Here is a 25,876-nt window from a genome sequence, read left to right on the forward strand (position 1 = left end):
CCAGGTGGTTAAAAATGTTTATATGCATTGTGTAAGTTAGCATGTAACTCACCCTGCTACCAGAAATTCTTTTGAGAATACTTTTTCATTACGATCCTGTCTCTTTGTTTTGTAGTGTTGGGGTTTTTTTTTTTGAGAATTTTATACATGACTTCACTATATTTACATCATTTCTACCCTTCATTCTTCTCTCAAATTCATGTCATCTTCCTTTATAATTATACAGACACACACACACACACACACACACACACACACACACACACACACGCACGCACGCACGCACGCACACACACAACAACAACAACAACAAAACAAACCAAAAAAAGAAAAGAAAAAAAAACCCTACTGAGCCTGATTAGTGCCGGCTGTATACACATGAGCTTATGGCTGATCACATAAGCTTGGGGACATCTTGGGGCTTATCTCAATGGGAAACTCAACTTCCGTCCTTCCTCCCCTCCCTTGGTTCCCACTGACTATCCATAGCTCTTCAGCTAGGGGTGGGGCCTCGTGAACCTTTCCTCCATCCATGTTGGGATGTCTGCTGGTGTGATCTTGTGCAGACAGCAGTGCTCTTGAAAGTTTTGTGGGACTGACACTCCTGCCATGTCCAGGAGACATCTCTCGCAACAGTCCTCCTGGTCCTCAGAGGTTTTCACCTTCAGCCTTTCTTTTCTTCATAGAAGGTATATGTCTGTCTACCCTAAAGCAGCAAATGTGGGAGACTGTGGAATGTGGTTGGAATTCCAGTTGTGTTTTCTCATTGAAACTCTGTTATAAATGGCACTTAGATGTTTCTGGTTGAAATTATAGGCATTTACTTTAATTCTGTTACAGTTCTGTTGTTGGAACCGTAGAGTTAACATGATAGATGGTGAGAAGACTTGTTCAGACACTTGACAGCGCTATCCCAATGTTTATTTATTTATTTATTTATTTATTTTATGTCTAGCTTTTCAGTGTGTTTCTTTTTTTTTTTTAAACATACCAACCACAGATCCCCTCTCATCCCTCCTCCCCTCCTCCCACTCCCCACCCTATTCCCTCCTCCCACTCCCCACCCTATTCCCTCCTCCAAAAGGGTTAGTTCTCCCATGGAGGGGGCGGAGGGGGGAGAGACAGTAAAGCCTGATACATTATTCTGAGGCAGGACCAAGCCTCTCCCTACTGCATCAAAGGTGAACAAGGTATTTGACCATGCACCAGGGATAGATCCTGATCCTACTGCCAGGGGCTCCTCAAAAGACCCAGCTACACAACTGTCTCCCATATTCAGAGGGTCTCGTCCTGTCCCATACAGGTTCCACAGCTGTTGGTCTAAAGTTCATGAGTTCCTATGAGCTTGGTTCAGTTGTCTCTGTAGATTTCCTCATCATGATCTTGACCCCCCTTAGTCATACAATCCCTCCTCCCTCTCTTCGACTGGACTCCTGGAGCTCGGCCTGGTGCTTGGCTGTGGATCTTTGTATCTGCTTCCATCAGTTACTGGATGAAGGCTCTCTTGGTCCAATCGGAGCTGGTGGAGTCTGTGTCTCAGGGAGCAGCTGCGGTCTCTGAGGATGGGTGGATTTGGGGGGGTGGAGTGAGTTACAGGGTCCGATGGGGGGTGGCAGTAGTCAGACCTGCCTGCAAGAGTCTTGCCTGATGGCCTGCAACTGGCGCTGCAATGAGGGTCGGTGGGTATCAGGGCACAGGTTGTGCCTCTGGGCTTAAAACCTAGAGGCCGAGGTATTCGGCTAGAACAGTGACTTAACTCTTGGTCCAATCGGGGCTTTCGGAGTCTGTCCAATTCCAACATTTCTAAATAAGAGACCACCACAAGCTCTGTGTGAATAGGCGGTGTGATCAGAGCTGCCATTTTGCTCAGATCTGGAGTGGAATTAAAGGGAACTGTTCACATCACAGTCTGGATCTGCACGGTGCCAGTGCTGAGGGCCTGAGTGTATCTGAAGAGCAGCAACTACACTTTACTTTAGCCATGATGCAGTAGCACAGGCTGGACTTAGCATCCGTCTCAAGCAACTAAGAAATGGAATAAAATACTTGAAACAGTGCTTTTGAGACATTGAACGAGACTTCAAGGTACAATAGTCCACAAGAGGACAGAAAGAAATAAGGTGGGTCCCACAGCTGTCCTTCAAGCTCATATTTGGAAATGTTTCCAGCCTTCTGGGGGTAGAAAAATTCACACTGTCCCCCAAAGTCTCCCTGAATTGGGGACACATAATTTGGTTTACAGTGATGACACCACCACTGTAAACCAAGGGGGTAAAATCTGTAAATTGAGCAGCAGAGAGGAGATGGTCACCCTCAGAATTTCAGAGCTCTCTAGAGGTTCTTCTCCATCTTTAGCTGAGTGTGATTGAACATATGTGTGAGTAAATTGTCCATGAACAATTGTGGGAGATTTTTCAGGACGGAGCATAGTTTATTTCTCCACTAAGCAGAGAGGATGATTTCCTAAAACATAAGACATAGTACTTAAATGTGTGTTGCCTCATTGTGGCCAAGTTAGCCAATACCAAAAGCTTAACAGCAGGGTCTGAAGAATCTGGCTAACGTTAAATAAGTTAGATAAACTGTATTCCACACAAGCCTAAAAGTATTTAAGATAATAAACAAATATGTAGTACTGAAAATAGAACTTTTATACTGTCTGACAAACAAATTTATCAGGCCTGTAAAGAAACAGGAAATATGACTATAATAATGAGAAAACTGAGTGATTAGATATGAATACAGAGATGGAGTAGGTGATGGAGCTAGTTAATAAGTAAAGTATTATAAATATGTTCTAGCAGAGAATCCTGCCTGTAGGACCTACGCCCTGGGACACATCCAGTCCCTGGGAACCCCTACCCAACTCTGCCCCAGTTGCTGGCCAGCAGGAAAAACTCCTGCCAGCAGGCTCCCTCACCAAAACCCCCCATCAGTCCCTGTAATCTGCAAGACCCACGCCCTACCCCAGTACCCATCTGCCTGCAACCCCAGTAACTTCCTGAGACAAGGAATCCGCCACCTTTCATTGGACCAAGAGTGACTCCTGAGACACAGAACCTGCCAGCTCTCGTTGGACTAAGAGAGGCTTCCTGAGACACAGAATCCGCCAGCTCTGAATAGACCAAGAGCCCTGATAAGACCAAGAGCAGCTCTCTGAGCCACAGAACCAGCCAGCTTGGATTGGACCAAGAGCAGCTCCCTGAGATACAGAATCTGCCAGCTCCAATTAGTCCAAGAGCTAAGTTTGGACCCAGAGGGGCCCCCTGAGACACAGACACAGCAAGCACAGATTGGACCAAGAACAGCTCACTTAGACACAGGCACCTCTTGCACCTACTGGAGGAAGAGATAGGTAGACACCAGTGTAAAAATACATACAACAACATTAAGAACAACATGGCATCACCAGAACCTAGCTCTTCTACAACAGCAAGACCCAACATCACAATGTAGAAGAAGCAGAAGAAGATGCTAGAGGCCTTTAAAGAGGAAATGAAAAGTTCCCTTAAAGAAATTGAGGAAAAGACAAACAAAAAATGGAAGAAATCAATAAATCCCTTAAAGAAAGCCAAGATAACTATGAAAAAACAATTAAATATGTGAAAGAAACAGTTCAAGACGTGAAAAGTGAAATAGAAACAATGAAGAAGACACAAACAGAGGGAATACTGGAAAAAGAAAATCTGAGTAAATGAACAGGAAACACAGATGCAAGCATAACCAACAGAATACAACAAATGGAAGAGAGAATCTGGTGTAGAGGATACAATAGAGGGAAAAGATTCATCAGTCAAAGAAAACACCAAAGCCAAAAAAGTCATAACACAAAATGTCCAGGAAATCTGGGACACCATGAAAAGGGCAAACCTAAGAATAATAGGGATAGAAGGAGAAAAATACTAACTCAAAGGCACAGAAAATACATTCAACAAAATCATGGAAGAAAACTTTGCCAACATAAAGAAGGAAATACCTGTGAAGATACAAGAAGCTTATAGAACACCAAATAGAGTAGACCCCCCCAAAAACAAGTCCCCTCACCACATATTAATTAAGCTACAAAACATACAGAATAAAGAAAGAATATTAAGAGCAGCAAAGGAAAAAGGCCAAGTGACTTATAAAGGCAAACCCATCAGAATAACACCCGACTTCTCAGTGGAGACTTTGAAAGCCAGAAGGTCCTGGACAGATGTAATGCAGACACTAAGAGACCATGGATGCCAGCCTAGACTAATATACCCAGCAAAACTTTCAATCACCATAGACAGAGTGAACAAGACATTCCAAGACAAAGCCAGATTTAAACAATACTTATCCACAAACCCAGCCCTACAGAAAGCACTAGAAAGAAAATTCCAGCCTAAGGAAGTCAGATACACCCTTAAAAACACAGACAATAGATAACCCCACAGCAGTAAATACCAAAGAAGGGAAATACACACACACACACACACACACACACACACACACACACACACACACAACCACACAACCACCAAAAGATAACAGGAATTAATAATCACTGGTCATTAATATCCATCAATATCAATGGACTTAATTCACCTATAAAAAGACATAGGCTGACTTCCGGCGTGGCCATGGCGGCTAACGCGACCACGAACCCGTCTCAGCTCCTGCCACTAGAGCTCGTGGACAAGTGTATAGGATCCAGAATTCACATTGTGATGAAGAGTGATAAAGAAATTGTTGGTACACTTCTAGGATTTGATGACTTTGTCAATATGGTGTTGGAAGATGTCACTGAGTTTGAAATTACACCAGAAGGAAGAAGGATTACAAAATTAGATCAGATTTTACTAAATGGAAATAATATAACAATGCTGGTTCCTGGAGGAGAAGGGCCTGAAGTATGAATGGATTTCCTTATGCTAGATTCTGGCTTTTTCTTAAACCTTTAATGTCTATATTCTATAAAATGAAGTTTCCGTTAAAAGGAAATACTTTGAATAAATACACCATTTTTCTAAGCTAATCATGGTTATTTTGAGAAAGGAAGAGGTTTGTTTTGTTTTTTAAAAGACTGAAAAAATAAAGATGTTTTTGGTTAAAAAAAAAAGACATAGGCTAACAGAATGGATACAGAAGCAGGACCCATCTTTCTGCTGCATACAGGAAACACACCTCAACTTCAAAGATAGACACTACCTCAGAATAAAAGGTTGGGGAAAGTCTTTCCCATCAAATGGTCTTAAGAAGCATACTGGTATAGCTATCCTTATATCCTTCAAACTAAAATCAATCAAAAGAGATTGAGAAGGACATTACATATTCATCACTGTAAAGATCTACCAAGATGAAGTTTCAGTTCTGAACATTTATGCCCCAAATACAAGGGCACCTACATATGTAAAAGAAACATTACTAAAGCTTAAACCATACATCAAACCCCACACATTAGTAGTGGGAGACTTCAACACCCCACTTTTACCACTGGACAGATCTGCCAGCTTCAAACTTAACAGAGAAATAAGGGAACTAAGTAACTAACAGATGTTGTTATGACTCAAATGGACTTAATTGATACCTACAGAACATTCTACCTTAACAAAAAAAGAATATACCTTCTTTTCAGCACCTCATGGAGCCTTCTCTAAAATCGACCACATACTCAGTCACAAAGCAAATCTAAACAGATACAAAAAAATTGGAATAACCTCCTATATTCTATCGGACCACAATGGCTTAAAGTTAGATTTCAACAACAACAAAAATTACAGAAAGCTTACAGTCATGGAAACTGAGTAATGCTCAATGAATCACCAATGGGTCAAGGAAGAAATAAAGAAATTAAAGACTTCCTAGAATTCAATGAAAATGAATGTACTACATACCCAAACTTATGGGACACTATGAAAGCAGTGCTAAGAGGAAAATTCATAGCACTAAATTCTCACGTAAAGAAGTTGGAGAAATCTCACACTAGCGACTTAACAGCACACCTAAAAGCTCTAGAACAAAAAGAAGCAAACTCACCCAGGAGGAATAGATGCCAGGAAATAATCAAATTGAGAGCTGAAGTCAATAAAATAGAAACGAAGAGAACAATACAAAGAATCAATGAAACAAAGAGTTGGTTCTTTGGGAAAATCAACAAGATAGACAAGCCCTTATCCAAACTAACCAAAAGGCAGAGAGAGAGAGAGAGAGAGAGAGAGAGAGAGAGAGAGAGAGAGAGAGGAGGAGAGAGAGAGAGAGAGGAGAGAGAGAGAGAGGTGAGAGAATGAGAATCCAAATTAACAAAATCAGAAATGAAAAGGGAGACAAAAACAGACAACGAGGAAATCCAGGGAATCATCAGGTCATACTTCAAACACCTGTACTCCACAAAATTGGAAAATCTAAAAGAAATGGACAATTTTCTGGATAGGTACCACATACCAAAGTTAAATCAAGACCAGATAAACAATTTAAATAGACTAATAACCCCTAAGGAAATAGAAACAGTCATTAAAATCTCCCAACAAAAAAAATATAAAAAATAAAAAATAAAAAGCACAGGACCAGATGGTTTCAATGCAGAATTATACCCTATTTTCAGGGAAGAGCTAATTCCAATACTCTTCAAATTGTTCCACACAATAGAAAAAGAAGGAACATTACCAAACTCCTTTTATGAGGCTACAGTTATTCTGATTCCCAAGCCACACAAAGATGCAACAAAGAAAGAGAATTACAAACCATTCTCCTTCATGAACATTGATGCAAAAATACTCAATAAAATATTGGCAAACTAACTCCAAGAATACTACATCAAAACAATTACCTACCATGATCAAGTAGGCTTCATCCCAGAGTTGCAAGGATGGTTTAACATACGAAAATCTGTCAATATAAGCAAACTGAAAGAAAAAAAAAAAAACAAATGTTCATTTCATTAGATACTGAAAAGGCCTCTGACAAAATCCAACACACCTTTATGATAAAGGTCTTGGAGAGATCAGGAATACAAGGAACATTCCTAAACATAATAAAGGCAATTTACAGCAAGCCAACAGCCAACATCAAGTTAAGTGGAGAGAAACTCAAAGTGATTCCACTAAAATTAAGAACAGGACAAGGCTGTCCACTCTCCCCATATTTATTCAATATAGTACTTGAAGTTCTAGTTAGAGCAATAAAACAACAAAAGATCAAAGGGATAGAAATTGGAAAGGAAGAAGTCAAGCTTTCTCTAATTTTTCAGATGATATGATAGTATAAGTGACCCCAAAAATTCTACCAGGGAACTCCTACAGCTGATAAACACCTTCAGTAATACGTCAGGATACGAGAGTAACTCAAAAAAATCAATAGCCCTCCTATATACAAATGATAAATAGGCTGAGAAAGAAATCAGTGAAACATCAACCTCTACAATAGCCACAAATAATAAAATATACCTTGCAGTAACTCTAACTAAGCAAGTGAAAGACCTGTATGACAAGAACTTTTAAGTATCTGAAGAAAGAAATTGAAGAAGATATCAGAAAATGGAAAGATCTCCCATGCTCATGGATAGGTAGGATTAACATAGTAAAAATGGCAATTTTACCAAAAACAATCTACAGATTCAATGCAATCCCCATCAAAATCCCAACACAATTTTTCACAGACCTGGAAAGAACAATACTCAACTTCATTTGAAAAAACAGAAAACCTGCGATAGCTAAAAGAATCCTGTACAACAAAGCCACCTATGGAGGCATCACCATCCCTGACATCAAGCTCTGCTATAGAGCTATAGTAATAAGAACAGCTTGTTATTGGCATACAAACTGACATGTGGACCAGTGGAATAAAATTGAAGACCCTGACATTAACCCACACACCTATGAACACCTGATTTTTGACAAAGAAGCCAAAACTGTACAATGGAAAAAAGAAAGCATCTTCAACAAATAGTGCTGGCATACCTGGACGTCAACATGTAGAAGATTGCAAATAGATCCATATCTATCGCCATGCACAAAGCTCAAGTCCAAGTAGATCAAAGACCTCAATATAAAACCAGTTTCACTGAACCTGACAGAAGAGAAAGTAGGAAGTAGTCTTGAATGCATTGGCACAGGAGACCACTTCCTAAATATAACTCCAGTGGCATAGACACTGAGAGCAACAATTAATAAATGGGACCTCCTGAAACTGAGAAGCTTCTGTAAGGCAAAAGACACGGTAAATAAGACAAAGTGACAGCCTACAGAATGGGAAAAGTTCATTAACCCCACATCTGACAGAAGGCTGATCTCCAAAATATATAAGGAACTCAAGAAACTAGACATCAAAATAACAAACAATCCAATTAAAAAATGGGCTATAGAGCTAAACAGAGAATTATTCTCAGAGAAGAATTACAATGGCTAAAAGACATTCAAGGAATTGTTCAGCATCCTTAGTCATCAGGGAGATGCAAATCAAAATGACTCTGAGATCTTACACCTGTCAGAATGGCTAAGATCAAAAGCACTGCAGACAGCTTATGTTGGAGAGGATGTGGGAGAACTCCTCCACTGCTGGTGGGAATGCAAACTTGTACAGCCACTTTGGAAATCAGTGTGACAGTTTCTCAGAAAATTGGGAATCAATGTTCCTCAAGACCCAGCTGTACCACTCTTGGGCAAATACCCAAGGAATGCTCAATCATTTCACAGGGACACATGCTCAACTATGTTCATAGCAGCATTCATAATAGCCAGAACCTGGAAACAACCTAGATGTCCCTCAACTGAAGAATGGATTAAGAAAATGTGATACCTATACACAATGGAGTACTAGTCAGCAAATAAAAACAGTAACATGAAATTTGCAGTCAAATGGATGGACTACAAAATATCATTCTGAGTACAACACAGAGGAAAGAAATGAGTAGAGGACCAATGAGCTTCCAGACAACTTCAAGTAGTCTAACATGTAATTGAAATTCTAGAAAGAGAAAAGGGAGGATAAAAGGAATACAGAGGAAACACACACATATGTACATACATGTACATACATTCATACACACATGCACATATACACACATATACACACACACCTACCTACCTACAGGTCCTAGAAGCTGAATGAGCCCCAGGTGCAAAAAATATGTAGAAAGACCAGTGACGCACATCTTTAATCCCACCACTTGGGAGGCAGAGGCAGAGACAGGTGGATCTCTGAAATGGAGGCCAACCTGGTCTATAGAGCAAGTTCCAGGACAACTAGCGCTAAAAGAGAATCTGTCAACACAGAGAGGCCCTGTCTTGAAAGAAAGGAAGGAAGGAGGGAGGGAGGGAAAGAAAGAAAGAAAAAATGGTTCAAGCCAGAAGACAGTGAGGTGAATTTCTTTAAATATGGAAAAAATAATAATAGTAATTAAAAAAAAAAAACAGGAGCCTGTTAACACAAATTTGTCTTCCCATCCAGAATCTGAAAGGATTTGTTTTCATCATATTTGCTCTGTTGCTCTGAAAATTGTTTCTTGAGAAAGACCTTCGGGCAAGAATGAAGTGTCATCCATTAGAAATTGGACTAAATATAAAGGAAGAAAAGGCATAGAAAATGTAAAATACATTAGTATAAGTATAAATGACATGCCTTATTTTATTCTCTTTAAAAGAAAATTATTTGGATCTTAAATAATATGTTCTTAGTTTTATAGCACGTTATTAGTGATGTGTATGATGGCACTGAGTAGAGAAGTGGGCCAGGAAATGTGGAGTTTCATTATAAGCTTCCTGGACAGTGGGACTTGAAAATAAATCTCTTTTTTTTTTTTAAAAAAAAAAAAAAGATAGCATAATTGTGTGTGTAGAGAATCACAAGGAGTCTCCACAAAGGTACTAGAATTAAAAAGTAAATTAACATGGTTGCAGGATAGAAGATAAATATACAAATTCAGTTATATTTATTTATAATGTCAACAACCAGAAATGGACATTTAAAAATACCATTTAGAGTGAACAAGAATGTGGCTCAGTAGAACCACTTGTGCAAAGGCCTCCGTTTGAGCTCCAGCGCCAAAAAGAAAATAATAATTGTAGAATTATTATCTATTATCTATTATCTACTAGATCTATTAGTATCTAAAAACAGAACAAACCAACAAAAGTGATAGATGATAACAAACATGATCAATACCTGCATACTGAGGACCAAGTACTTCTGAGAGAATGAAAAAGTAAATCAAGGAGAGAAATACAATGACTGTGGTTCAGAGAGGTTCTTTTCTACAAGATCTAAAGATTTAGTTCTGTATTAGAGTTCAAGAGTGTGGGGAGAGAGACAGACAGAGGGGAGGAGAGAAAAGAGACTATTGAGAGAAAATAATTAGGGAAGTTGACTCTTGGTTATGGAGGCTGAGACAACCCCCGTCTGCCGTCTGCAGGCCGGAGGCCTTGGGATTGCCTATATCATGCTGCTGGTCCACATCCAAAGGCTCTAGGAACCTGTGTGGCCACAGGTGCAGGTTCTGAAATTCAAAGAGGAGAGAGTGTGGGTATTCAGATCAGGGTTGTGGGAGTGGCAAGAGAAAGACTGGCCTGTCTTCCCTTGTTTTTCTTCTGTGCCCTTATTGAGGGGAGAGCTCCATTCTCAGACTTGCATGCCATCTTCTCTGGGAACACTGTTACAGACATACCCCCAAGCAGTTCTCTGCCAGTTCTGCAGCCAAGGTGATACCTAAAATATTCACCACAAGTACTGCCTCTGTCAGAATCCTGCTGTGCTTCTTTGAAGTACTTGGGAAGGTTTGGAACCAGATACCCAGAAATAGAAGGGACTCAGAATAGGAACTTTGACAAAACAGAATTTGAGAATATACTATTGGATTTTCATTTTAACTCACTTACCAAAGCACTGTAATATTGTCTTAAAGATAAACTATTAAGGAGATGGAAGGGAATCTATAAATAAATCCATGTATGTGATTTGTGGAAAAAAGCAATGACCGTCAATTAGAAAATAATCTTTTCAAGAAATAGTGCACCAATAATTATATGGCCATCCCTTAACAAAAATAACTGTAAATTGTACTTCCCACTATATACAAAGTGTAACTAAAAATGTAACATAAACTTTACTGATCTCTAAAAACATTAATCACATACTTATCTTTCAACTCAACCATTCCATTTTTGGGTATTCACCTAGGAGAAATGAATGAAAATGTATTTAGAAAGACTTAGAAGAATATTGCAAAGATTTAATTATTCTAATAACAAAAGTGGGGGAGGGGATGAAATGTCTATCAGTCAGCAAATGTGTAAGCCCTAGTCTATGTAATGGAATTCTACCTATGAATAAAGAGTAAGATATTATTGATAGGTTACTGCATGGCTGAATTCATATATCATCATCCTGATTGAAAGAAGCCAAACCACAAAATGTCTTATTATAGAACAGCATTCTTTAAACATTCTGGGAGTGCAAATTTCAGTGAGAGAGAGGGAATAAATCGTGTTTGTGTCAGAGCTAAGGCAGCAGAGACAAAGAGGGGTCTTTTGGAAAGATAACTTTGGTGAGAATAGAAGACTGTTTTCTTACTGTGGTGATCAGTTTTCACACTTGTATGAAAACTTAATTGTACTCAAGTTTGGACCATTCATTGTCTATTATCAGCACTTAAATTTGTTTTAATAGTAACAAGATTTTCAAAGAGTATTATAAGAAATAGGGCAATGAGTCATTCCTTGTCTAGAATTCTTGGGCTTGAGGTATCTTTAATGTAAATCATTGGTAGAGGGCAGAGGAGATCTGTAAAATATTTAATCATAAATAATATAAACAATAATGGTATGTTTACTTGAACTGAGCCTTTGCTTTATTTGGAAAATGAACGTTAGTCGTTAACATTAAAATATTGGAAAAAAGTATTATTCCTTAAACATGTAGTTTAATAGGAAAAAAATCTTTAAAATAGGACAGGTAAGTTGAATTGACTATGATCAAAACAAAAACCTCATTTTATAAATCAAAATTTGGAAATTTGATTTGTGTATGGGAGTAATGTAACCTTTCTACTATGGGGTGGTCAGCTCTCCTCATCAGAACTGTGTACTTCCCAGAGATGCATTTTCCAATAGGCATTATTTTAGTTGCTAGCAAGGAGCAACAGAATAAGTGTCTAGAAACCACATTAAGCTAGCAGTGATTGGAAGTGTAGGGACTTAGGAAAAAGATTATTTAAGGGAACTGTAATGACCACCTTTAAATATTTTGGGGCTTTCGTTTGATAGAATGAGGAATTTGATTCTATGTTGCTCTGGAACTGTGTTTCTAAACCATATTCCCTTTTACACACACATACACATACACACAGAGAGGTCTCTATAGACATACACACAGGCTCACATATTTATAGATGTACACACATGAACACACAGATATATACACACTTGCACACATTGGTACACACACATGTACACACAGGTAAACACATGTGCACCTATGTACAGGTGTACATACACACACAGGGCTGAGAAAGATTCTTACGTGTGCTTTATGACCCTGTGGCTACATTTTGAGAAAACTCACATCCTTAACTACTTAGAGTTACAACATAAAAATCATCTTATTCCAAACCCAGGTCAAAAAAATTGGCTCAAATTATTATGCTTGTTTTCTTTGAACAGCTAAAGTGTGATCAAAATGAAGTTTCTCATGGGCGGTGTAGGTGCTGAGTAATAGCCACACACCTAGAGTACTTGAGTGTAAATGCAAACTTTAAGTACAAGTATTCAGTCATTCCCAGATGTGTGGGTATTACACAACATATACATACACACCCTGCTGTCTCCTATTAACAAATTAAGGAGACAGCAGTGTTTACTTAAACATTTTAAATGCCTTTGTAAAAACTGAAGTCAGAATACTAGGTGTTTCCTTTTAACCAAAGCCAGCCTTTTAAAGGTGTTCTAAATTGCTCAATCGCCTGGGGTTAGGAGTGGGAATCCATAAAAAAGCCCTCTTTTAAAAAATATGCACAGACGTTCTAAAGATTGCATTTCCACTAGTATATAGCTCCCAGAAGAACTTAGGTGGTATTTATTTCTTGGTATTTCTTGTCTTTTCTCTCCAGAAGTTTGTAGGTGTAATACCAGTGGCACAGACCTTCCATATTTTGTCCTAACTTCAGTAATGAACGAATGACCTTTTACCGAGTAAAAGCTTCTGTGACTCATCCTCCATTACCATGTTCTTCCTGTATCTTGTGACCTAAAATTGTATAGGTCGCCATCAACAGTACCAAGTCCTTTGATGTGTGAGATAACCTGCAGTGCCCAGCATATCCATCAGCACCAGATGAGGTGTGCCTTCGAGGCTTGTTAAGCTGTGTCCATACACGAAGGGACTGTCCAGGTTTCTCAATGTCTGTGTACTGTTCCAGTTTATGTGGCAAAATGGAAGCTGATAAGGCTTAGGCCATTTACGACGTTCCTTTTAAAGATCCATATCCAGTCATTTCTGGTGTGATGTGTGTCATTTTTTTCAAGGCATCCCTGAACTGAGTTTATTCAGATGCATGTCCATTTTAATTAAAAATTTTTCCAGTGAAACATTTGCAAAAGAAAAAGATTACAGATATTATTATACCCTTGCTTTGTATTTTCAGTATATTTTGGTTAATCCTTCTTGGAGCTAACCAACATTGGTCATCTTTCTATAATTCCAAACAATAAATATAATAATAATTAATTTCATTTAAATTCATGTTTGTATTTTTCTACTTATAATATTTTTCAATGGACAATAAGTTAATGGTATAACTAACCTATTACTCAGGTGTGCATTACAAAGATAAAAATTCTTTTTTGTTCAGTGATACAGAGAATGCCAAAATAGACAAACTCTTCTGCCACCCTATGCTCAATGAGAAGTTTAATAAACTGTTTTAATAGAACACATAAGATCTTTGGAGCCATACAAAAAGACCAACTTTGTGAATGATGGGCATAGGGAGAATTTCACACCAAAGGTATCAAAAGTAGTTTCAGTAAAATCATAGAAGGAAATTCCCTAAATCTAGGAAAAGAGATGCCGTTGCACACAAGATGCCAGAAACAGCACTGTAAAAGAAACTGTCTGCATCCTCTTACATTCTAAGCATGAAATATTTAAAAACAGAATGAAGTGAAAGGAAACAGGGAGGGAGCTAATGGCATAAAAAGGCAGGCCCGTCTGAATAACAGCTGGCTTTCTTCCTCTTTCCAGTTTTTAAAAGTCACAGGTTATAGGCCTCAAGAACTCCCAGTCCTCCTACCTTACAGGTCCACTGCCCCAGAGTGGGGTTACCCTTCCCCACCCGAGTGGTCACTCCTTCCACCCTCTTGCCTACGCTGACGGGAAGCAAGAGGGTGCACAGTTCCTCCACACCTGGAACACTTGCATAGTAGTCCACCTGCTCAGCACACACTCCCACAATACCCCATGGATCCCCACTCATGAGGTGAGCGGGTGTATAAAACTACCACCATACTACACTGATGAGGCCAGAGACCATGACTTGGTGCCTTCCCCAAGTAGGATCACCTTCAGTTACCTCATCAAATCAATCTGCATCCTGTTATATTCAAAACATGAAATACCCCAGAATACTAAGAGTGGATTAAAGAAAAAAGGGGACTGGGAGTGGAAAGTGACTTATAAGGCAGGTCACCAGAATCACAGCTGATTTTCTTCCCTTTTTTCAGTTTTTAAAACTTGTGCATTCCAATAATTAAAATCATTTGAACAACAACAAAAAATGGCACTCTGACTAAACTGCGTTTCACCAGCTGCAGGAACCTTGGATCGTCTTGAGTTTCACTGTAGATTTCAGCATATATTCCCACCAGCATCTTCCTTCAGCATACATTCTTTCCCTTCCCTGGTCATCAGAAGGCGGGTAGGAGAGGAAACCTGGCCTCTGTTGTCAGCAGTTCTGATGTACAGTCATTTAAACCTGGTCCAACCTCTGTATCCTACAGAGTTGTGGTGGTTTGAATGAAAAATGGCCCCTGTAGTCCCTAGTTGGTGGAACTGTTTGGGAAGGATTAAGAGGTGTGGCTTTGTTGGAGGAGATGTATCACTGGCAATGAGCTTTGAGGTTTTAAAAGCCTACATCAGGCCCAGGCTCTCATCTCCTGCTCTAGTACCATGCCTCCCTGTCTGCTGCCCTCCTTGTCATGATGGTCATGGACTCAGCCTCTGAAACTGCCATCAAGCCCCCAATTAAATGATTTCTTTTGTAAGTTGCCTTGGTCGTGGAGTCCCTTCACAGCAATAGAAAAGTAACTAAGACACAAATTAAACTCTTAAAGAAGTCATGTCAGAAGGCAATGCTTGTGAGATGTGTAGTGGACACTGGTGGAGCTTGCCCCATTAAGATTCACCAGCTTTCCTCTGCTGTTCAATCATTTCTTCTGAGAGTAGAGAGAGGTTTTTCCCTTGCATTTCTGTCTTCTTCAGTTTCGACTTATCACATGTCTCAATCTCAACCATCTAGGTTGTCAGACCTGGTTTTGGAAGGAGTGGAGCAAGGTACACGATGGAGAAGAGTTGGATCTGCACAGTAGCTCAGTGACCACAGTGGAGTGTCAATCGCTGAGGTTTTTAATAGGAGCTCTAAAATCCAAAAGACATGGAAGGGTGCATTTCAAGTTCTAGAGTCACATCTGTCATCCATACTTTTACTTACCACTCTGTCATCATTGAAGGAGAAGGAAAACTTTCTATGGCAAAAGTAGGTTAAAGCTGTTTATGACTCCTAAGCCAGCTCTGTAGAGGACACTGGACGGAGTAAAGCTCGAATCCAATAGGAGGAGAGAGAACAGAAAACACACAGATTCACAGAGACTGAATGATAGACTATTGCCTAGTGATTTGATCACTGGAAAAAAGTTTAAAGTGCTCCTAGAATCATGAAAATGGAAACAGCTTATCAGATCTATAGGATACAATGAAACCTTTTCCCAAGAGGAACATTCAAACCCAAAGCACCTATATTTAAAAATCATATCACAAAGAGCAATGGAATAATGCACTTTACAGCATTCCAAAAATTTGAACCTTCTGTGACAACCTCTCCTCTCCAATTAAAAAAAACAAAAAACAAAAACAAAAAAACAGTCCAGACAGGAAGCCATTAAAGAGAATCCTTAAAAATTGTGATAAGGATGCCAAAAGAAGAACTGGCATTCACTGTTGTGGGATCGTAGGCTAGTGCAGCCACTATAAAATGTAGTGTGAGAATACAGCATAAAAATAAAATAGTAACAGGAAGACCCACATTTCTATTCTATTTCCTTTTAGGGGGATGTCAAAAATAGAAACACTCCCCATCTTTAAACATGATTTTCCTGAGGTCCTGCACAGAGTAGTTTAAACTGCACATGGTCTTGTCTTTTAGTGCTTTTCTTTTCCTAGCATAATATTTTTATGGATTATTTGGGAGTTTCATACAGTGCACCCTGACCACATTTTCTTCCCAGGTCCACACTCTCACCCTGTGCCCTCCCTGCAAGAAGAAAAAAATACACCAAGTCCAATTTGTGTTGCCCATATACTCATGGGAGCATGGTCTAGAGTCGGGGTGACCTTGCCACAGGGCATTGAGTCTGGGGGCTGGATCCCTAAGGCCCCAGGCTGTGCACAGCTCTAGCCCTCAGAGCTGGCCACCCCACCAGCTCATCAGGAATGGCCATCGTGCCTGAGCATCTGCCCTCACTCGGTGATGACATGCTCCCCCATCCTCCTCAGTCGCCATCTTTTTCTCGAATTTCTGAGGTCCTCAGAGTGCTGGTGGCTGCCTCCATCGCCATCTTGAATTGAGCCCTGCCTGGTTTTTTGTTTGTTTTGTTTTAAGAAAAATTTTCTAAATCTGGATAGAAATGGGCTAGAAGATAAAAGTCATTATTTCAGAATTTTATGTTTCACTGATTTGGGTTTATTTGAGAAAGCAGTTTTTAGAACTTATTACTTTAGGTGGACATAAACTGTTTTTGAGAGACACTTAATGATAATTTTTCTTTCATTTAGATCAAATCCTTTTTATGAGCCTAAGCCAACTTCTCCAAATAATTTGGTCACTCCAGTTCAGGAGGGGGAAACGGAAAGGAGAGTGAAAAGGAAGGCCCCAGCTCCGCCAGTCCTCACTCCAAAGGCCGGGGCAAATGAGAACACAGTCGTTTCTCCAGGGAGAGATCTCTCTACTTCTCCTAAGGTGAGATTTTATACTAAATGAAATGAATGGATGCTTACTCCTCTGTACAGTTTGATTCCAGTTCATGGAAGCTGTTGTTAAATGATTTTCTGAAGGTCACTTTGGTGATTGAAAAGTAAAATTCGGGTCTGGAAGGTGTTCACTTGGTAAAATGCGGCTGTGCAGAGTGAGAACTTGGGTTTGTACACAAGCTGGGTGTGGTGGCACGGTTGTAATCTCATCGCTGTGGGGTGGGTTTGCTGGCCAGCCAGCCTGGCCTAATGGGTGACACTCTGTCTTAAAAACAACAAAAACCAAATTTAATAGCAAGATTAGCCTAGCATGGCACACACCTTTGATCCCAGCACTCTGGAGGCAGAGGCAAGTGGATCGCTGAGTTCACAGCCAGCCTGGGGCACATAATAGGACCCTCCCATAAGAAGAATAAAAAAGTGTATGGCACCTGAAGGCTACACCCAAGGTTGTTTTCTGGCTTTCATATATCCATGTGTCTGTGAATACACACCTGTGTATACACTCCTATGCACACACATATCACCCTACATGAGCCAGCTCACATGTGTACACATATAAACAATAAATAAATGTATGAATATGATTCAGGTAAATTTGTTATACTTTACTGAGTATGTGTCTGTAAGCTGATAGGTTTGCATTATGCATTGTATACCTCTTTGGCCTGTTGGTCCAATGAGCTTGTGACTGAATCTGTGGTACTTCAAGTACTCGTCCACGGAGCTAATCTGTAACTAGAATTGGGTCTTTAAAGAAGGAATCTTGAAAGCAGGGTCACATTGGTAGCCTGCACTACTCTGAAGGGAGGAGGAGAGGAGACCACCCGTCAAATGTACTGTGCAGAGTGCTTCATTGCAAAGCGACGCTTTGATGAAGAACTTCAGTATTGTTGCTTTTACTGATGTTAGAATTTGGAGTTTACTGTCACTCTTGGTGAAATTTTATGTACATTAACTACCTGGAAATGTAAAACACTATTGGAGCAATATATAAAACAGTATGATTAGAAATAATATGCTATCTTTCATGTATAAGGTTGAAAAATTTAGTTTGGGCAAATTTTTCCAGATAACTTTTGGCCGTGGGTATATATATTGTTATTGTATTAACTAATTATCATAGATTGTTATGTTAAAAACAAGATAGATGTCATCCCAGAGATAATAGGCAAGTTGCCAATAGAGACGAGAGTTTTCATTAGCTGAGTGTATGGGACCATAATCATTTAAGGCATGTAGCCATTAAGCTTACTTGAACGCCCTTTCTTCAGTACCCTTCATGCATGGGCTGCGTGTATGTGCCACTGTTCTTTTGCCTTGGGCATGGACACGCGTACACACACACACACACACACACACACAGAGAGAGAGAGAGAGAGAGAGAGAGAGAGAGAGAGAGAGAGAGAGAGAGAGAGAGAGAGAGACTAGAACATAGAACAGTGCATTAAGTCACACACAAACAAAATAAATCTAAGAAGGCCTGTGTGGAGGTGTGTGTCTGTGATTTTGTCCCTTAGGAGGCAAAGGTAGAGGATCAGGAAATCCAGAACATTCTTAGACAGTAGTGAGTTTGAGGCCAGCCTGAGCTACATGAGATCCTCTTAACACAATTAAGATAAACCACAGGTATTGAAGTTGAAAGATCTATTAATTTTCAGAGCATAGCTGTATTAATGAGAAAATTGAGAGATTACCCCCAAAGCTCATTGGCACTTAAGAATATCAGTTTTGACATATATTTGGACATGCATACTGTGTGGCTCAGAGGAGGGCAATACAAGAGATGCCTAGGGCACAAAACTTAGAGACTTCCTGATAGAGTATTGCATGTGTGGACTTGCCCTCTGCATCACTATGTGTGATCGATCGCCTCTTGTAATCTTACACTCCAGCTACCCTATTTAACCTACCTACCTTCTAGTCCTGGAGCACAGGTAGACCGTATCTGGTTTTTCTTTGATCACATTAAATTTTTGGCATAGGGTCTCAATAGTATAGCTCAGGCTGGCTTTGAACTCATGATCCTCCTGCTTCAGGCTCCTGATTGCTGGGTTATAGGCAGATGCCATCATGTCTAGCTCCAGATAAAACATCTGATAATTGTGCCTCAGTGCTAATACAACCTTGCAAGCTCAAAGTGCCAGCAACCTAGCATCAAGAACATCACTGAGAATTTTCTCACTGAGGCCAATGAAAAGATAAAAATGCTAATTTTTTAAAGCCCCATTAAAAATACAATGTGTAAATTGTGATATTTGAAAAGTTACTCTTTTAGATCAGCTAAAGTAACCAAATTAAGATACTTATAGTTCCCTAGCTAGTGAAGATTGAATCACTGTTTTCCCTTTATGTGCAAAAATTCCCCTACAGGAAAAGCATATGATTAAGGTAAAACATTAATGACAAATTTGGCATATTTAAGCGGTTAACAAGAAATGACAAACGGCACTAATTCTGTGTGCCAGGACAACTTTAGGGTGCACTATTGGTGATAAATACAAAGGCATCAGTGATTAGCTTATTTGTTACAAGAGGAAGAGACTGTATCTGCAGCATTTGCGTGGAGTTACACAAACAATGACATAGCCCTTTTCAACTTGCACCATTGACAAATTACCCTGTAATATAACAAACACACCAAACAAAAGATCCATTACAGAGTGCACAGCAAGTCTCAACCTTGGGTGAATCAAAAGAGGAAACTAGGCTACAAAATTTAAGGTGTGGAAAACTTTAAAGGTCATGAAAGTTCAAACTTGACAGGTGGACAAACTAAAGAGTTAGTGTTCATAAAATTTGGTAGTACATATTTCATTCTTAAAGAAATGTTCATTCCACTGTCTTGCAAGGATCTAAAATGAGTGATTACTTCAACTTCACAAAGAAAAGTTTAAAAATTGGGACCAATCTTTGCCATCAAAGAACAAGATTCTTGCCCAGTTATCAGCAATAATGCCCCTAAAGTGTTTCTGTCAACAGAAGTAGTGCTCAGTTGGGAACATATGAAATAACATTATAGAAACAAGAGAAAAATTAAAACAAATATTTAATTCTTTTTAGAGTGATTTGGTTGACCATTAATTAATGAAAGAGGCAGTCATCACAAGAAGTAATGATCTGAGTTAAAATACTCATTTTGGTTGGCTCTAGATAAAGAATAGCAAGGCATTTATTATATAGTAACCTTTCTGTACATTAGATTTTAAAATGTGAGAAAAATATAACAATTTAAGAATTGGAAGGCGTTCTTAGAGGTAAAGAAACAGCCCTTAAGTTATGGACATCTGATAATGTAGCAGAAGAGGCGATAAGGCTGTAGCTTGTGGTCAACAGTCGCTGAGCATTGTGAGGGCCTAGATCTCTCACCATGATGATACACATGGTGATAAACACCTTTATATTGCAGCACATTGATGAGGTAGAAGTCAAACTTGAAAGACTTTCTTTAGAATTCAAGGTGGAAAGGGAGATTGAAAATTTAGAAGGAAAAATTAAAAAATAAAGATAAGAGTCAAGACTTACATCCTTTTTATAGGCATTATAGATATGAGGACACGTTAGGTTAGGTTTGATGTTTGTCAAAGACATAGGATTTATATTGTCTCTGGAGAAAAACTTTAGGCTTTAGATTAGTATATATTGAGGCAGTGAGTAGAGTTGAGATTTCAATCTAGACATACTAAATAATGTTTGACTTTTAAAGGCATGCATATTACTATAAAGAAAAACATTTAATAGCTTTTTTAACATTAAATTCTGAAGACAGGGAAGAATATTTACAGAAAAAGTAAGTATCTGAAAGGATTTAAAACATCAGATATTCAAATTCATTAGTTAATGGTACTATAAAAATTGTCTTTGGTAGTTAATAGGACCTTAGCTCATTCACTGTATTAATAAATAAAGGAAAATACTAAGCTACTTATCCTGACTTCCCTTTGTTAACTATATTTCAAGATAATTAAGTAGTTCACAAAGGAAAGTTTTTTCAATACAAGAATTCTATGAAATAAAGAAAAAATATTTTATTAGAAAACTTACTGCTTCATAATTCCTGATGAAGTGATGTATCTATCACTAATTAGCGTGGCTGTTAAACCTCTCAGCCTGAATTTTATAAAACATACCAACAAATCAGGCTGCCAATGGGCAACCTTAGTGGTCAGTCTTATATCAGTGAGAATCGGATAGCTAGCCTGTCGTTTTCTTTCTTCTGACCATAATAGGCAGTACCTAATACCACCTGGAAGTATTCTTGCCAGAGGGTTAAACTGGGATTTAGACAAGCCATAATTGTAATAACTAGCTACCAGTGTACAAGAAATATTGGTGAGCAGAGAAGTACATAAAACAGGATATGAGAAATTCTCCAGGACAGTTGGCTAGATTCATTCAGCAAATGTATAGCTTGACAAAAAGGAAAGACTACTTATCTTTTAGAAATACATAATGAATTATTTGCTATTGTAATGATAGGATTCTGGGATTTGCTCTAAAATGTTGTAGGGGAAGAGGGGAGAACAGGAGTCCTACTTGGAAAGACTGACAAAAAGATTGGAAAAGTGTTGAGAACTTTTGAAGCAGGGTGGTGTTTCCTGGGGAAATCCCTGGTGTATGTTGGTGTTCGTGTGTGTGTGTGTGTGTGTGTGTGTGTGTGTGTGTGTGTGTGTGTGTGTGTGTATCAGAGAAGAACTCTGTGTGGTCAGGTCTCACCATCTTCACGTGGGTTCTGGAGACTGACCTCGGGTCAGGCTTGTATGACAAGCACCGTTACTCACTGAGCCATCTTAGTGCCTTCGATCCCAAACTATCTAAGATAATAGAGAGCAGGGCAAAATGATAGTGAAGGGGCAGCACCTCTTCCAAACTGATGAGCCATGATAGTCTCTGGATTCAGGAACCTTAGCAAATGTCAGTCAGAATAAAGTCAATCCAGAAACAGACTGATGAACAAAATCTTCCAGTCTAAGGTAGGAAAGGCAGAGTGACTTGACTGGAGCACTGCTGACTTGCAGAAGAGACAGCTGAGTGACTAGTTTCCACATACCAGTGTGGACCTGTGAGTGAGCATTAGCAGTATTAACCAGTACTAACAGTCCTCATGCCAGTGTGGACCTGTGAGTGAGCATTAGCAGTATTAACCAGTACTGACAGTCCTCATGCCAGTGTGGGCCTGTGAGTGAACATTAGCAGTATTAACCAGTACTAACAGTCCTCATGCCAATGTGGACCTGTGAGTGAGCATTAGCAGTATTAACCAGTACTGACAGTCCTCATGTCAGTGTGGGCCTGTGAGTGAGCATTAGCAGTATTAACCAGTACTGACAATCTCAGGGCCATGCGTTACTGAGACAGAAGATGTTGGTTGCTGCTTGGATATCAGCTAGCTAAGTGTGTTGTGGATTTTAGGGCAGCATTAAGAGGATAGGAACATAATATATAACTTCTACATCGAAGAGAAAATGAAAGATAGACGTTTTTAAAATGTAATAAAGAGCTCCCCAAAGGGGAGAAATGACATAGAGTAGCTGAAATATTTGGAAAAATGAAATAATATAGCACTTTTAAATTCAGTGATTAATTCATTATGTACAAACAAACTGAATACCAAACTAAAATTATTGATACAGATTTTTTAAAATTCTAACTTCTATACATCTAAAACAAAGGTATATAAAAAGTTAAAAGACTGAAAAATGATTGTGGGGGGGGGAGGGGAGGGGAGAGGAGAGGAGAGAAAAAAAACCACAAAGAAAACTGGGCTGAAGAGCCATATTAATGTAATAGCATATAGTAGGTTTTAAACTTAAATGCATTACTAGGTGTAAAGATAGTTATTTTGCCATGATAATCACTTGAGTTACCAGAAAGATAACTTTTTAAATTATTTTATTTTTCATTGTGTCTGTGGGTAGTTATGTGCCTGTGAGTGTGGTTGCCTGAGGGGGCCGGAGAGGTCAGGCCTCCCTGGAGCTGGAGGGCAGGTGGCTGTGAGCCATGCTGCACGGGTGCTGGGAAGCTCACGCAGGTCCCTACAGCACACCCGCCCCTCTCCAACTCGGAGCCATCGCTCCGAGCCTGCCCTTTCCGATGACAGCAGATCTTCCTATTTTGATAAAACAAGCAGGAAGATGTAAAGTTCAGTTAGTAAATCAAACCTCCTAAAATACTGGGTTTTATAGCTACAGAGTTTATTTACAAAGTGTCCTCACCTTAGGCTCTTAAGCAAGTATTCAAAATTAATCTTGAAATCCACTTACAGCAAATTAATATTGAGATTAGTAACAAAACAATAATTAAGACACACTTATCTATTTGAAATATTTACATTTTAAGTAACCTGTGGATCAAGAATAAATTATAACAGAATATGAAACATAAAATCAAAAATTTTAAGTTTTACTATTTTATGTACTGATAAGGAAAATATTTATAATCAGTGTGAACTCTTGTAGTCATTTATGCAAAGGACTTATGTTTAACATTTAAGCTTAATTCTTGTTTAGTCCTTTTTTTTTTAATGATTCCTAACTTGTAAGGCTTGAAGCACAAGCCTGACATGCTTAAACTTGGAAAAAGAATCACAGTACAGTTTGAGTTAATGCAGCAACTGGATAGCATCACTTACTACATATTCCTGTTACTGTCTGTAGTCACAGCTGTTAAGCAGAAGGTTAGGACACAATTTCATCAGTACTGGGTGTTCTTTAACTGTAGAGACGGCCAAGCTGCTGAGGAACATAGAAACTCTAATACCTGGATTATGAGTTGTAATCTGAGGATTAATAGTATATACACTGCACGTTGGCTCCATTAACACTATTATCATTAATGACATGTGGGCATTGTCTTTGCAAACTTGCTTGTAGCCAGATCATTTCATTAGATCTTAACCAGGAATCTTTCTGTCCTTTAAAAATTTTATAATTTAAAAATAAAGCTAGATAAAGCTGTCTAATAATGATCTTACTGAAAATGAGACCAAACTGAAAATATATGTGAATAAATTAATAGTTCTTTGAGAATATAAATTTTAGAGATATTAGACTTTAATAAGTAAATTTGTGCCATTACTTTACAGTAACTATAGATATATTTAAGTGTAAATTCCAGAGTTAGGGACCATTTTCATACCTACACAGCTTTTCAAGCGCAGGAGGTGATTGCCTCTATATACTGCATATAATTTCCAAATTTTTAGAGATTAGTAGAGAGATATAATAGCTTTAGTAGAATTATTGAGGTTATTTTTCTAGCACTACCACCAGATGCTGCTGTAGTAAGAATTCATTAGTGTGTGTCTTTAGCTGTTTTTTGATTTACTTTAGAAACATATCTGGGCTTTGCTTTTTGACACAGAAGTTTTCGCTTTTAAGTCTTTTTAAATTTTGCTTTTATGTCTTTTTATTTTTACTTCATTTGTTTGTTTGTTTGTTTATTCAGAGACAGGGCCTCACTATATAGCTCAGAATGTCTTAGAACTTGAGGTCTTCCCAATTATCCTGCAGGTGCTGGGATCACATGTGTATGTAATGCCTGGCTTGAATTAATTTATAGTAAAACATCACAAGGAAGCCATCCAAAGACTCACCTCATCTAATTGAATGGTTCAAGATTTCTCTTTCATTTGAATTGGAAAGCAATGTATTGTCCAGTGTATTCACAGTTGAGTGATTGAAAGAGCTTGACTGTAGTAGAGTCTACACAACTGGATACCTGTGTTAACTTACGGAGCCACACAGTAAGCAGTTTTGTGAGTGTAAATTCTGCCACCACCACTGGAGAAGCAGAGTGGGCCCTGAGCAACACTCCTGTACAGTAACGCTGTAAGAACCCACTGAACATTTCTAGCTCCATTGCCTTGTCCCTCCTCCTTTCCTTGTCTGTCATCAGCTTCAGCTGTTGACTGTGATGTTTCACATCGTTACCTGAGGCCACAGTAAATTTATGAGAGCCATGCCTCCGGAACCTTGGCTCGCTCATTTCGTTTTCAGGTTCAGCCTTGCCCATCTTTGGTTTCTTTTTGATAGGGAAAAAAAAAAAAAAAAAAAAAAACACCATGATCGGATTTCAGTAGAATGAGAACTTTGAAGACAGTATATAAAAATAGAGTGAAGAAGCTGAAGACAGGGCTATAGATAGGAGATTTTATAATATTTCAGGCCAGAAATCACAAGAAATCATGGAATAGTGGAGTGAAAATGGGAGCTAGGATTTTGCTCTGTTAGTAGAGTGTCTGTCTCACATGTTTGAAGGTCTGAGTTTGATCCTCAACACTGCATCAAGTGGGTGTGCTGGTGTGTGCCTGTAATCCAACACTCAGGAGACAGACACAGAAAGATCAAAGTTTATGGCTGTCTAGCAAGTCGAAGGTTTACCTGAGATGCACAGAACCCTGTGTCAAAACAAAATGTGATATAGATGGAAGGAAAGAATAAATACTATTAATAGACACAACTAAAGAATAATTTGGAAGGACTAAAGGAGAGAATAAGAATCAAGAGTGATTGAGAAATTTCTGGTTTGGAGTTAATTGGACTATTGAGTTTACTCATTCAAAAATGTTTTAAACCATATGTTTAAAGTAAAGATGTTTAAGACTAAATTTAATACTATGAGGTTTTTACTATAACTGAAAATTATGGAGTACTCACAATATGCCAATGTTATATTTAAAAGT

General features: G+C 38.8%; 2 protein-coding genes across 10 annotated transcripts in view; both read left to right on the forward strand.

Moving 5' to 3' along the window:
* Nucleotides 1-25,876, forward strand: part of Ehbp1 (EH domain binding protein 1) — a 288,954-nt gene that overhangs the window by 143,511 nt on the left and 119,567 nt on the right. For all 9 annotated transcript variants that reach the window (XM_052734711.1, XM_052734717.1, XM_052734718.1 and 6 more), the window contains one exon: nucleotides 16,999-17,182. In XM_052734711.1, the coding sequence (XP_052590671.1) occupies nucleotides 16,999-17,182 (184 nt within the window). The remainder of the gene's footprint in view (nucleotides 1-16,998; nucleotides 17,183-25,876) is intronic.
* Nucleotides 4,580-4,911, forward strand: LOC128108305 (U6 snRNA-associated Sm-like protein LSm5). The gene has a single exon (XM_052734719.1). The coding sequence runs from the start codon at nucleotides 4,605-4,607 to the stop codon at nucleotides 4,878-4,880; it is 276 nt and encodes a 91-aa protein (XP_052590679.1). The 5' UTR covers nucleotides 4,580-4,604; the 3' UTR covers nucleotides 4,881-4,911.

Source organism: Peromyscus californicus, unplaced genomic scaffold (genome assembly GCF_007827085.1).
Source record: "Peromyscus californicus insignis strain IS unplaced genomic scaffold, ASM782708v3 Scaffold_13__1_contigs__length_99412109, whole genome shotgun sequence".
Taxonomy (NCBI): domain Eukaryota; kingdom Metazoa; phylum Chordata; class Mammalia; order Rodentia; family Cricetidae; genus Peromyscus; species Peromyscus californicus.